The 13,121-nt window shown below is 40.0% G+C and overlaps 1 protein-coding gene across 1 annotated transcript in view; it reads right to left on the reverse strand.

Annotated features, from left to right (window-relative positions):
• The window catches only part of MET (MET proto-oncogene, receptor tyrosine kinase), an 86,870-nt gene that overhangs the window by 57,526 nt on the left and 16,223 nt on the right, over window positions 1–13,121 (reverse strand). The window contains 1 exon segment of the mRNA XM_054274722.1: window positions 8,670–9,884. Within this exon segment, the coding sequence (XP_054130697.1) occupies window positions 8,670–9,884 (1,215 nt within the window).

Genomic DNA, 13,121 nt, shown 5'->3' on the forward strand with positions numbered 1-13,121 from the left:
CCATGATGTAAAGTGCAGTGAAAGTAGGAATATGCATGAGTTTTATTTCCTGCTGGTTTGTTTATATGACTTCTAACTTGCTGGCTGTCAAGAATCAAAATTCAAAGTATCAAAATTTTTTTCTACTGTGAACTCTGGGATTCTCCCTCAAGAGAAGTGGTCACCAACAAGAGCCAAAACATTTCTCCTTTCATAGAATCAAAGAATCCCTTAAGTTGGAAAAGACCCTTAAGGTCTGTGGCAAAACATGGACTAGGGAGAAATAAGCTATTGTTAAATTACCTGGATCCAGATATCTGCAAATGGCAAAAATCTTTTTCCAAAGAAACTACTGTAGAGTTTCTGAATGAATAGGTGATTCTGCACAACAAATGGGTTACCAAGACCATTCAAACCTAAGAGAATGTATAAATTCCTTGTCTCTTTTCTTGTGGAAGTCAGTGAATTAAGATGAATAATTAAACTACAGTTTTCAGAGTGGGTCCTACTGGAATCATACACATAATGATGAAGAATTTACATGTACAGCAGACTCTGTATAGGAAAAGTAACTATAAGGAATACAGAAGAACCTTATCATATTTTCCTCTCTAAATATTTCCATGTATTTACAGCCAATGTAGCTTTGCTGTTCTTGATACACCTTACTTTTCTGGGTAGTTTTCAATATTTCTCTTCAGGTGAGAAGTGCATTTGATCATTGCTTCTCTCCACTGAAAACACAAGAATGTAATTCTGGCCCAAATAATTCAGTGAAGCCAGGTAGTTGTCTGAGGATGAGAGTGACTTGATCTTCGTCATGGTAATTATGATTCCTGTAATCCTAAGGAAGGGAAAAATGAATCATATTGAAGGGCACAATTTTGCCAGTGGAAGCCCATTCATGTGCTAAACAGTTCCCATAGAAGCAGAGACACCAGAGTGCTTCTGGTTTCTTCTTGACTGGCGAACAGCACCTGGAGGGTGTGTGGGTGCTGTGAACTCAGGCCAGTGCTCATGCAGGACAGAACATGTCTGGGACAGGGGACTGGGTTCTCTGTTTCTAAGAACTTCTGCTGAGGCAATGAAGCTTTACTCTAAAAGGCAGAAGAGTTTCTTCCTCTTCCGTTTTAAACAAAGAAATGTTTCCCTCTTCTTCCTTCCTTCTCTTCCCAATACTCCTCATGTATTTCAAAGCAATTAAAAGATTTTTATATGGAATACAGAGAAAGCATGTCCCTTTCTGAGATTAAATTTTTTAAAAGAACTCCATCTGTGTAAAATTTTACACAATATCATTTCAGTACTCCTGATTCTTGTTGCTTTGATCTACTCCTAAAATGAGATGGAGGAAGTTGCTGTACTGATGCTCCACTTAAGGTAATAGGTAAAAAACCATCTATGTTAAATGTAATTAGTTAATACAAATTAAGATGATTTTATGTTCTTTTGTCAAGATCATTCAAAGAGTTATTTGCTTTTGTCATTGAACAGTACTGCATTAGTTCTCATAATCTGGTTAGTGCATTAGCACTAAGTAAATCCTATTGATTCAGCAGACAAAATGGAGCTAAGTAATCTTTGTGTTTTGCTGATTTCCTTTATATTAATTTAGCATTTAACTCAGTATACAGATTATCAAAGAAGAGGTGTTGACTAATTACACATTTTAAAGAAATAAAGTAATGCATTGGAGACATTGTGCTGATGAAAGCAGTTTTGCTGTACATTTGTAGTGTCTATTAGGTGCATGTTTCATGGAAGTCCTTACTGACACTGAAGCTGTGGTAAAATAGAAAAGCTGGGAATTCCATCTAGATCAGCCATCCAAAGATAATGCTGAATGTGGAGACCCTTATTCCAACAAAACATTGCACAACAACTGCATGTCTAGCCAAATCAGTGGTGCAAGACATGCGTGGGACAGAAAGAATCCAAGAAACTAGAAGAAAATCATGCAATCTGCCCAAATTTCCACAGACTGTGTATAAAAGCAAGTGACATCTGCCTTAAGAAAATTAAGCTGTCATTATCACTTCCTGCAAGATCATTTCTCTAGCATTTCTTTGTTTTCACACACCCTGTAGATGGTACAAGTAATAATTTCATGTGGCTTACACTTGCTTTCTAAACCATTTGTGCCATGGATCTTCTGCCTCAGCATTATTATTATTTTTTTTTAATTTACTGTGGGATTTGATTCTGGTTTTACTTGTATGTTTGGAAATAAGGAGTAATTCCACTCTGATGCAAAAGCTGTCTGAGATCAGAAACCCACATGCCACCTAGAAAGTTTGAGTAACACAGCTCTCTCCTGGATAGTAATTACCTGCTGTTGCTTTAGTGAGCAATAATGATGGCCAGATGTGGTCTTGAGTCAGAATAAGCAGAGTAAGTAGAAAACTGCTGAGGTAAGGTGGGTGCTGAGTGAGCTGAAAGGCAGATGCCTGCTTTGTCAGGACTTATGTGTCTCTCCATTGTTTGGCAGCAGAACACGAGAAAAATTCATTGCTTGCTTAGATGTGTCAACCACCTACCAAAGCCAAGTGGGATGAATCCAGGACTTAGATCTGCACACAGAGTGCTGCATGATCAGCTTCTCTTTCCCTGGAACTTGGAATTGTGCTTAAGAAAATCCAAGTAGATCTTTCAGAAGGGGCTGAGACGGTCCCATTGCAGAATAGTCATCAGCAGACTTGATGTGAACTTAATCTGGGACTAAGGAGTCTTAGAATTTGGTCTGAACCCAGGAAAAGAGGCTCAGATCTGAATATTATACATCTTCAGGGAGTATCCTTAGTATTCTATTACTACTAGTATACATTTTGAACATCTCTTTTTGTGGGACTATAAATTTTTTCTAATTTGCAAGGCTACATAGGATAAGAAAATTACACTTTGTTCAGTTCTAGTCTTTAGACTTATTTAAGTGCCTTCAGAAACTGAGACATAAAAACCACATGACCAGATATTCATTTTAACAAAATAAAAATTACTTTCTGCCTGAAATGATTTCTGTGCAATTGCAGAGAAAAGCAGCAGAGTCACTTTTCCACACTAATAACCAATAGGGAACCATGCCTTCAGTGGAAGAATTTGATTAAAAAGTCTGGAAATGGAACATTATTAGTAACTCTGTCTGATAAAGCTGTGCCCTTTGCAGAAAATGGTAGTTTAATGGATACTACTTTTTCACAGAGAAATCCAGCTTTCATCAAGAAGATGATAAAATGCCAAGCAGCAGCACTGGGAAGCAAGGAAAGACAAGTCCCTAACTGGACATCAAGAGAAGGAAAACAGTAGTTTTTGCATCTGTGGGTGACTAAGAGGTTCGCCCCCAAACACCAAAGCTCCTGGGCCTCCCAAGAGCCTGCAAAGACATCAACCACGAGGGGAGGTGTGGCACTTTCCTAAAAAACTCCCCGACCTGCCTTTTTCCTTGTCTTGTCCTTTTCTCAGTGACTCCCTCATGAGAGTGTCCATGTGGCCAGGCCCAGAGATGGAACAGCCCTTACCTCAGTGTTTGCTAGATCTGGTTCAGCCTGAGATAACCTTCCCAGACCCACAGCCATGCTCATACCTCACCCCTACACACTGATACCTGTGTCCCTCCTGTGCAGTTTAACAGGAGACCAGGCTCTCCCTGCAATCCCTCATGCCTGGCTGTTTGCCCCAGTCAGGTCTTCCATGGCCAGCTGGGTGGGTGGCCATGTACCCAGTGGTGGAGGGGAGCAGGCTGGTGAGCACAGCCTGCCTGCCCTCCACTGGCACAGGCACAGCAGAGACCCCCTGGTACTGCCAGGACTCACTGCAGAGAGGCAGAACAGCAATGTGGATGCAGCCTATCCCTTGTTACTAGGGTTTAAGCATGTCTTAAAGGGTGCCGGTGCACTCTGCCCATCATTCTGCCCTCCTCAGTTATTGTTCTGAGATGTCAGAACCTCCCAGAGGAGCTTGCATACAAATGGGAGCAGATTTCATGCCCAGGCAGAGTGCTGTATGCCATCTGATATAACATTTCCAGAGGAATAAATGACTGGACAAATCTAATGGATTCTGGTATCTGACTTTTAGGGAAAATATTCAGTCACATTCTACTTGCAATATGAAAACATCTCTGTGCTGTGAGACTATCTGAGCAATTTACAGCAACCCATTTTAATCAGAGATATGTGGTGTTATTTTTAAACCTGACAAAATTCTATGCCAAATGGTGCGGGATATTACAGTTCCAGGGCCTCAAAAGAGTTATTTGTCTCTGTTTATTTTATTAAATGTTCTTAGACACAGCCTTAAGATGACAGATCAATAAATGCCTTTGTGGTTTCCCGATAGAAGGCAGCAATTATTTTCTTCCATTACAATATAAGCATAACCTAATTTTACTCATCTGTCATGTGTGTAATGGTAATAAAGAAGCATCACCATGTGTTTCTTTTACCTTCCCTTTTTTTTTTTTTTTGTTTTGGTGATCTTCTGTTTTCCTTTCATGTTTTGCAACTCTTTGTGCCTTTAATTTAACAGGAGTTGTGACCAGTTTGTCTTGCTTTATGACACTTCCTGGGGGCATGGTAGCAAAAGCCTTTCTGTGACTTCTCTTTTCCTGTAAGGTCTAAGTATTTTAGGCCTTCACCTGAACTTAACTGTAGAAAAAACAAAGACATTAGACCTTTACAGAACTGAATTTGGATTTCATCATTAGAAGTATTTTATCATATAAGTCCATAATTATTAAAGTCAGGTAATTTGGCTTACAATAGTTTATCATATAAGACATGCAGAAAGGACAAAAATAGCCTGTAAGATCCTGATATATCTAATGACAACTGAAATGTATAGTTGAGATTGTCAAGGCTAAAATCAACTCATCTTCCTCACTTGAAAAATCCCATTTAATACAAGGTAAACATTCACACTACTGGACTATGACTGCAAATGAAGTAAGCAACATTTGTCTTCTCATCTAAGCACACCTCTGCTTTGGGGATACCACACTGGGGCTGATAATGACTAACTGTTCAAATAAACTTTGCTGAAAGCCTACATCCAGTTTTCTCTTTGTTGTGGGAGATTCCTGAACAGTGATTCAACCCCCTCCCCCCCCCCAGCAGCTACCTCTCAGATATCTTTGTCCTGACTCAAGCAATAAAACCTCCTAACTATTACTCCCAATTTTTCTTTTAATTCAAAGCCAGTTCTGTTTCCATCTTGCTGTCATTTAAGTGTCAGCCAGCTCTTCCCTGAAGGAAATTATTAGGCAGTACTAACTGGTCACAGCTCTGCTGAAGTATGTCCGACATCAATCAGATGCTCCATCGGATTAATTTTTCCTAACCCTGACTTCAGTAAGCCCAGGTTTTGGCTTAATATGTATTACACTTAAACACAACTGGAAATGTTTTATTTTGATTTTATGAAAATCCATTTGATTTGATTCCATGAGCACTGGAGTAAGTGAAGCACAGTTTAGTCTGGATTTATATCTTCTGGTTGGTTGACTTTGCTCTTCAACTAAGCTCTGGTGGAGACTATTCCCATGGGTGGGCAATACCTTCCTTGTGACTTCTGAAGTTTAGAAAGGTGCTCCTAAAATTTCATCAGTTCCCATAGCCTGAGCCTATACATCAGACCTGTCTCTGGATTCACACCTGAATTCACATCTTTAAGATTTCTTATTGCTGAGGCTGTAAGGATAACTAACAGAGACAGACCTAAAATAGCATGACCACATAAGCTTCATTCCTTTAGAAAACAAGGCCAAACCAGAAAAAAATTTGCTTATTACATCAAGATGAGTGGAAGTTTTACTTATTTTTGCTTTAAATAAGAGAAGAAAAAATTTAGGAAGTGTTTTGGATATATCATTCAGGTTTATTTTGAATTAATTCTACCTTTAGAAGCCTCAGATGAAACAGTCCTGAGGGACAGCCACTTAAAAAGATGGACTACCCGAAGTCAAACAAAATTATGTACAATTGTCTTATGGGACCTTTTTTTGATAACATGAAATAGCTTTCATCAATCAGACTCTAACTGTAAATTATCAGAGAGCATTTCCTTGCAAAGAGTGCTAGAGGCTCATTTTTCTTTTTAATGTTGAGGTTAGTGGTATACCATATTCACTGCTGGACTGTTTTCACTGTCCTATGACTTAATTTTGCAGTGGTCAGTGACTTTCACTTACATGAGTGATCTGTGGTTTTATTTTATTGACATCAAAGAGAAAAATCATCTTGGCTACATTACAAAAACCAAGTTTTGAACTTTGCAACAATAAACTGTGACAAACTCTCAGATTTTATAAAAGCTTTCTTTTAAGTTGAAGGTGACTTACAAATAGGGGAAAAATGTTTTATGCCCTCATGTACACTTTTACAATGTACAAAGAATGGCCTAAGAAGAGTTCGGGGGTTTGAGAATCTTTTTTTATTAAGTATTATTTAATCTCCAGCAAAACAGGAAAGACCAGATTTGACATTTTAGGCCAAGCATAAGAAATAATGTCCCTTTCTTTTTTGGCCTGCTCCTTCCCTTCCTTCACATTCCAACCCTTCAGGTCTACTTTACACACCAGAGAAAAACAGGTGTACAAAAGATGGTTGGCAAATTCTTGCCAATCTCTGTGGCTAGTTGAAACCTCAAAAACCTCAAAGGACACTTTTTACTGGAGCCTTAATGAGCCCTCTGCAATCAGGCAAAGGAAATGGTAGAGCAAAGCTTGACAGTCTCGATATTTCAGTGTTAAGCAAACAATCAGGACAAAAATTTCTGACTGGCTTTATGCCATTTAAAAGAATCATGAGAAATCATAGAAACATTTTTCCCTTTATCAATTTAATGTAGCAGAAATCAGAGCTCTGATGACATTTCTTGGAAATAGGCAACTTTAATAAACACGTCGGCAGTACAAGACATTCATTCTGATATGCAAAGCAGCAGCAGACTCTGGAAAAGCTTTTGAAACACGAAAGCACCTCCCAGCATGTGAAAAGCTGCAAATTATTCTGTCAATATTTTAATGGTATACTTTGCTTTGAAGAGATCACCTTATGAAATGTGTGTATAGGCAAGAGCAGAATGAGATAAGTGAAAGGCCATGAGCTTTAAAGACAGTCATTCACAAATCATATACCCCAGGAATATAGAATAAAATACTTTCAGAGAAGGACAATGGTTCTTGTTAAAAATGAATTGAAAGAAGAAAAAAAAAAAAAGGATATGACTACCTGAAATGAAAAATTAGAACAGCAATAACAAAGTGAAGAGAGAGAAGCTACTCTGCTGAAGGTTTGCTAACTTGTTTTTAGTTCCTGAAAATTGCCTGTCCCCCTCCCACGAAAAAGGGAATGAAATGCTATGTCTGCTGGGGCTGCTGTAACAGCATCCACTGGCAGTGCCACATCTGCATTGAACACCTGGGGCCTGCTATAAGCAGTCATCCCCCAAATGGCAAGGCTGCTGTGGTTATGCTCAGATTGCTTCAGACCCTCTCTGAGCACATTCCTGCTACTGGGGAGAAGCCACAGGGTCTCTGTAATGGGTTCTTCTCCCCAGACTGCCCTGTCTCACCTCTGGCAGTGGAGAGCAGCCCTTCCCTTTCACAAAACAGACTCTCACCTCCAACCAGGGCATTGTGTCAACATCCTAGCCTGATGCCCTGTGCTGAGCAGCTGTGCTGCAGAGGACACTGGTGATACTTGGGGTGAAGAAGGTCTGTGACTCGCACTCTCACTTTGAGCTGTCCCGACAAAGGGATATGAGAGATACCATCCACCTCTAAAGGCAGGTTGAGCTGTTGATCTGTCCTGACACTGGCCTCAAACTGGCTGAGCAGGGCCCCACCACAGAGGCTCTGGCTCTCTGGTAGAAGACAGTGTGCCACCTCTGAGCTCCAGATTTCTTGTATTTGAGAATAGAAAGTTCCCCGGGTAGGATATTTAGGGGCCTGCTTCATAAGCAGGTGACTGAAAGTTCTAATGTTTCATGTTCCAAAGTACAAAGTTCCCACATTCTGTATTTCTTTTACAAGACCTAAAATCAGCACAGACACTGGCCAGAAGAAAAGGGAAAATTTCTGTGCTTACTCTGCTCACAGTATTTCATATAGTTGGAGAGCAGCAGCCTCCTGAAGTCATGGTGTACAGAAATGCAACCCTCCCACCCAAGACCACCTGAACCCTCATTCAGATACAGATTTCACTGACACTTTCTTGCAGAAAACTGATGTCAGTTGAACTGTTTCTGTACCAAGCATGACTAACCACACTACAATCTGGCTCTTCATGCCATATTCCAAACCTGCTCTTTCATTTTTTTCTGAGAAGGGCAGTGATTCAGCATTAACATACTTTTAAGTATGTGATGTTTTTCAAGGACTCTTCAGTGCACATGAATGTTTATGAATACTTCTTTTAAATATTAAAAGAAATAACTGCCTGAACATTCCATTTATCTGCATCAGTTTCTCAAGCAAAAAATGATATTTTTTAGTCCCATAAAGACCTCAGTGATTTTTATACTCAATTTACATGAACTAATCCCTTTAGGGATAATCAACAGCAATGCTAAGCAATCTGCAATGATCAGGGACTTCTATTTTGTAACTGAAACCGAAGGGACGGATACCTGGCAATGGAATAGGCAAAGAGAGAACAAAAGTCTCAAAATGTAACAAATAAATTATCACTTACCCTGTTCAAGCAGTATTTGCTCTCTTTCCCATAAAAGTGTTGGAGGCATTTCATGTTCTGCTTGTCAACAATCTTGTTGAAGAACTCGTTGATGGTTCGCACAGAGACGGCGCAGACAGCAGATCGGTTTGTTGGTTCAGAGGAGTCTGGTTTGCTTTGTGCAAAAACACCATAGAGGATATCATCATTGAGCCCAAGGCCCATTTCGTGTGCTAGAGCTGCACCAGGCTTGCTTACGTAGGCAGCTTGCAAAATGTTGAATACCTCCCTCCGGATGGACCTCTTCCTTCTCTTTTCAGTAAAAATGCACTCAAGAGGCATTTCCATGTAGGAACGCATCTCTGAGTCTAAAGTGCAGAAGCGGATAATTCTAGTGTGAAAAGACTGTGAGTCAAGAGCTTCCCTCTGTACAGTCAAAAAATAGACAAAGTGATCATTTTCAAAGGCATGGACGTACCTAATAGGATACGAGTCACGGAACTGAGGGAGGATATCTATATAAGACTGATCTGTGAGAAACTCAAAACCATCCTGTGTTTCTTTTAATCTTCTAACCGATATTGAATGCAGCACGTGGGGAGGTTGAAACGCAGATGTCACAGTATTTCCAACAAAAAAGTTGACAAACCTGTCCTTTTCAGTCACCAAAACTTTGGTTCCTAAAGTGCTAACAACACAATCAGGACAGTTATCTGCTTCTCCATCCGCCTGGGGTGAGTACATGCAGTGCACCTCGCTTTCAATGTCAGCAGGGTTGTCAGGGTGAATGATGTGACGGTGGCAGATGCCTCCGGACACACTACCACAGCTAATGAGCTGATCATCATAATAAGTTTCTAAAAGCAGTGCCATGTTGATGTTATCCTTCCATATGCTGTTAGATAAATTGGCTTTATCTCGGCAGTCTTCACATGGCGCACAGTCAGGGTTCTCCAAAACAGGCCCAGTCTTGTACACAGAAATGTTCTGGAGAGTTTCATTTAGTACGTAAATCTTATTGACTGCTCCAATATAAACATGATGCTTGTATAAAACTACATTCTGAATTGGTGTGTCTGCAATGAAGTTAGGAAGATCATATTTTACACCAAGATTCATCTCTGATTTTTTAGCTGCTTCTTTGCATTGTCCATGGCTCCTCTGCAGCAAGGCAAACAGGAATACAATAAACCCAGAAGGATATGCAGTAAAAGGCTTCATTGTCAGAGATCTAATCTGTCAAAATATATTTAATGGGAAAACTGGTTATATTTCATATGCTAAACCGTCAGTTTATCAGACAACAGAAATCCGTTTCTAGGCTGCATGTAGTAGCTGAGCTATTTCAGTTTAAGAAGGGTTGCAGTCTTGCTTAGTGTCATAATAGTTGTATTAGAAATGGCTACAATCACTGTAGGTACCCATTTCACTGCCTTTAGAACAATTCACAGAAAGATTTTCTTATGATGAGTTTCTCAAGACCCCTTGGCATGTTGTAGAGCAGCAAAAGAGAAAGGACTACTTCCACAACACCATTAAACCAGTTGACTGGTACAGTTTAGAACAGGATGGTGTACACATAGCTAAAAGCAAAACTGCCCAGGAAACTTAGGGGACAACAGCACACAAAGCAGCTGGAGCACTTCAATGTGTGGCTATAAGATATTTGTCAAGTTCTCAAGGGGCTGAACGGATTCCTAGCAGAGTTGATCAAAAGTAAGAAATAGAAAAGACATGAAATAATGCCAAGATTTGAGCCTAATGGACTTATATTCTGTTGATTTTTTTTGATTAACCAAGGAAGAGACACTTCACCAGACCAAATGAAGAAACCCCTCTCTCTCCCTCCCTCCATCTTCTCAAATCACTGTCTTTCATAAAGGCCCAGTTTGGAAAAAAGAATGTCTTTTTTCAGCCAGCCCTACTTCTTGGAATAGTCATTCTCCCAAGTGTTGACAAGGCTTTGTAATGTATTATTAGAATATTTTATGCATCATGTGGTGTTTGGCATGTGCAAGCTTTATTTTAGGCCCTGCACCACAGCAGTAAGTCACTCTGGTGAGCCTTACAAGACACAGGCGTATCGCTGTGTTGTAAACAAAGGGCTATCAAGTGACCTACAGCCATTAACTGATGAAATCAAACCACCTAGCACTTCTCTCTCTTTCTTTTACATCTCCACACAGTTGTTTGATGTGGCTTGAAAAACCAAAGGCAGATGACTTGTGTGATATTTCACCCCCTTGAAAGATCAATGAAATGAACTGTGGTTATGAGCGTTTCAGAGCAGTGTCCGCACTATACCCTGTCACACCAGATTTCTTCTGTCAACATCATGACACATTTGCGAAGCCAAATTTAGCTTCTTCATGGAGAAAACAATTATGCATTCTAACAGCAATATGATCACATACTTTGGGAAAATTCCTCTAACTTTGACTATAGTTAGGCAATTGTTGCTAATCAAGAAATGCTTGTGACCACTGAGAGAATTTAAAATAGATGATCTTGAAAATTACAAACTGAATAATAGGAATCTGTACCAATTTTTTATTTCATTAGGAAATGAAAATACTACTATAGACCAGAGCTGTTTCAGCTGTGTATAAATCTAGCGTTTTCACTAGATTGGATAAAACAACCCATCAATAATTCTTGTGGTGCTTTATTTCAGTGTCCACTGAATTCTTTCTGTGGTTTACCTCTTTAATTACACAAAATAATAGGTTTTGGAAACTAATTGTTCTTCCTCCCTGTTTTCTGATAAGAATCATGATTGAGAGTTAGGGATAAAAATCAGAAACACAGGCTAGTTGCAAGTATTAGCTGGTAAAAACAAGTCACACTTCTAGTGTTGAGACATAAAGATCATCGTTCAAATCAGTAACATTTTTCTGATATTAATTAGTGATAACAGAATCCTGGAAACAAATCTAGCCCGGATTTGAAAGAAAAAGAAAAAAGAGCAAGGATATTGCTATAATTAGAAAATAGTCCCAGTACACAAACTGCTGAGTTCCATATTGTATAGGGCAGGAAACTGTCTTCTCATCCTCTGTAACATCTTGCTATCGCGAATTTTTTTCCTGCTCTGTGCAGGCCCCTAAATATCCCTTGGTTGGGATGAAACCAAGAGCATTCAAAGTTTGTGTAAAACACCCAGAATTCACACATGATCCACGTTCACATCCTGCCTGGCCAGTGTCAAGTGCAGGCCCCAGCACTGGGAGAAGTGAGGGCCTGGTCTGACTGTCTGCCTCTTTTCAACCAGCACTTCCACCCAAGACACTGCTGAACCTGATGCATTCCTGCAGATTCACTTCTGATGAGTCAACGTGTCCTGACAAATACTAGATTAAGCAGAAAATTCCAAAAGTGCTCTATTTCTGACACCAGCCAGAGTTAGGTATATTGTTACTGTAATAAGTTTAAACCACTTACCAGAGGCAGCCCTGCAATGGGGAGACAAAGCAATGGGTGGGACAAGAGTTGCATGAGGATGGGGCACCACCAACACAGGCAAAGAAGATCGAAGGAAGGTTACTTGACAGGCACCTTATTTGTTGCAGTATACTCTGTATTATATTCTTGTTTTAATGTTCCCAAATAGATTTCCCACCCAATGGGTCCCTCAGTTTTCAGTTTACAATCCTCCCTATTCTTCCAGTGTCTAAAAAAGAGGATGCCTAGATGTCCAGCAATCAGTACCAATGTGCACTGCAGGGGTATTTAGAGCCATAAATACTATCTGACATATTTTTTCTCTCCAACCATATTTTGGGATGTGAGGCCAGTATCCTCAGACAGTCTGCTCTGCCTACATTCAGTAAAACACCACTGATTTCAATCTATGTTCTGGAGACCAAAAATTCCACCTTAGACTCCTTTAGCAAGTGAGACTGGAATGGAAAATTTAACAGTAAGAACAAAGGTGGGATTCAGTGTGATGTAAAGGATGCCAGGAATAATAGGTACTTTATTTTACCACTACCGGAAGGAAAATATGAGCAATAAATGAAAACCAAGTCATCTTTTCTCTTCTATTTGAGTTTCATCATAGTGCTTTCCTTTGTATTCTTTTGAGATGTTTCAAGCAATCTCCCAGACAGAAATCTGCTGATTCCAACCTATGGGAAGCTCTGGCTCAGATTTGTGGGCAGCTGTCTAGGGAAGGTGGCTCTCCACAGCCCAGGTCTTCAGCACACTGTGAATCTTCTCTCAAGGTGCCTGACACAGAAGGAACATGCCCTACAGTGAGACATTTATAGCTTAGGGACAACGTAGGAGTCATGTGAAGAGCACTATGAACTTCACAGTCCTCACATCATATAAACTCTGCTCCTTCTTTCTCAGAGTCTCATGACTTTTCATCTGCATCTGACCCAGGGTCTTTCTCTATCCCTGCACTGCAAGCTCCAGCACAGAGCTGCTCTTTTATGACCTTCAGACCAGGTCACTGCAAATACACTTCAC

The sequence above is a fragment of the Melozone crissalis genome, unplaced genomic scaffold, assembly GCF_028551555.1.
Source record: "Melozone crissalis strain CALT ecotype California unplaced genomic scaffold, PUWL_Pcris_2 ptg000004l_1, whole genome shotgun sequence".
Taxonomy (NCBI): domain Eukaryota; kingdom Metazoa; phylum Chordata; class Aves; order Passeriformes; family Passerellidae; genus Melozone; species Melozone crissalis.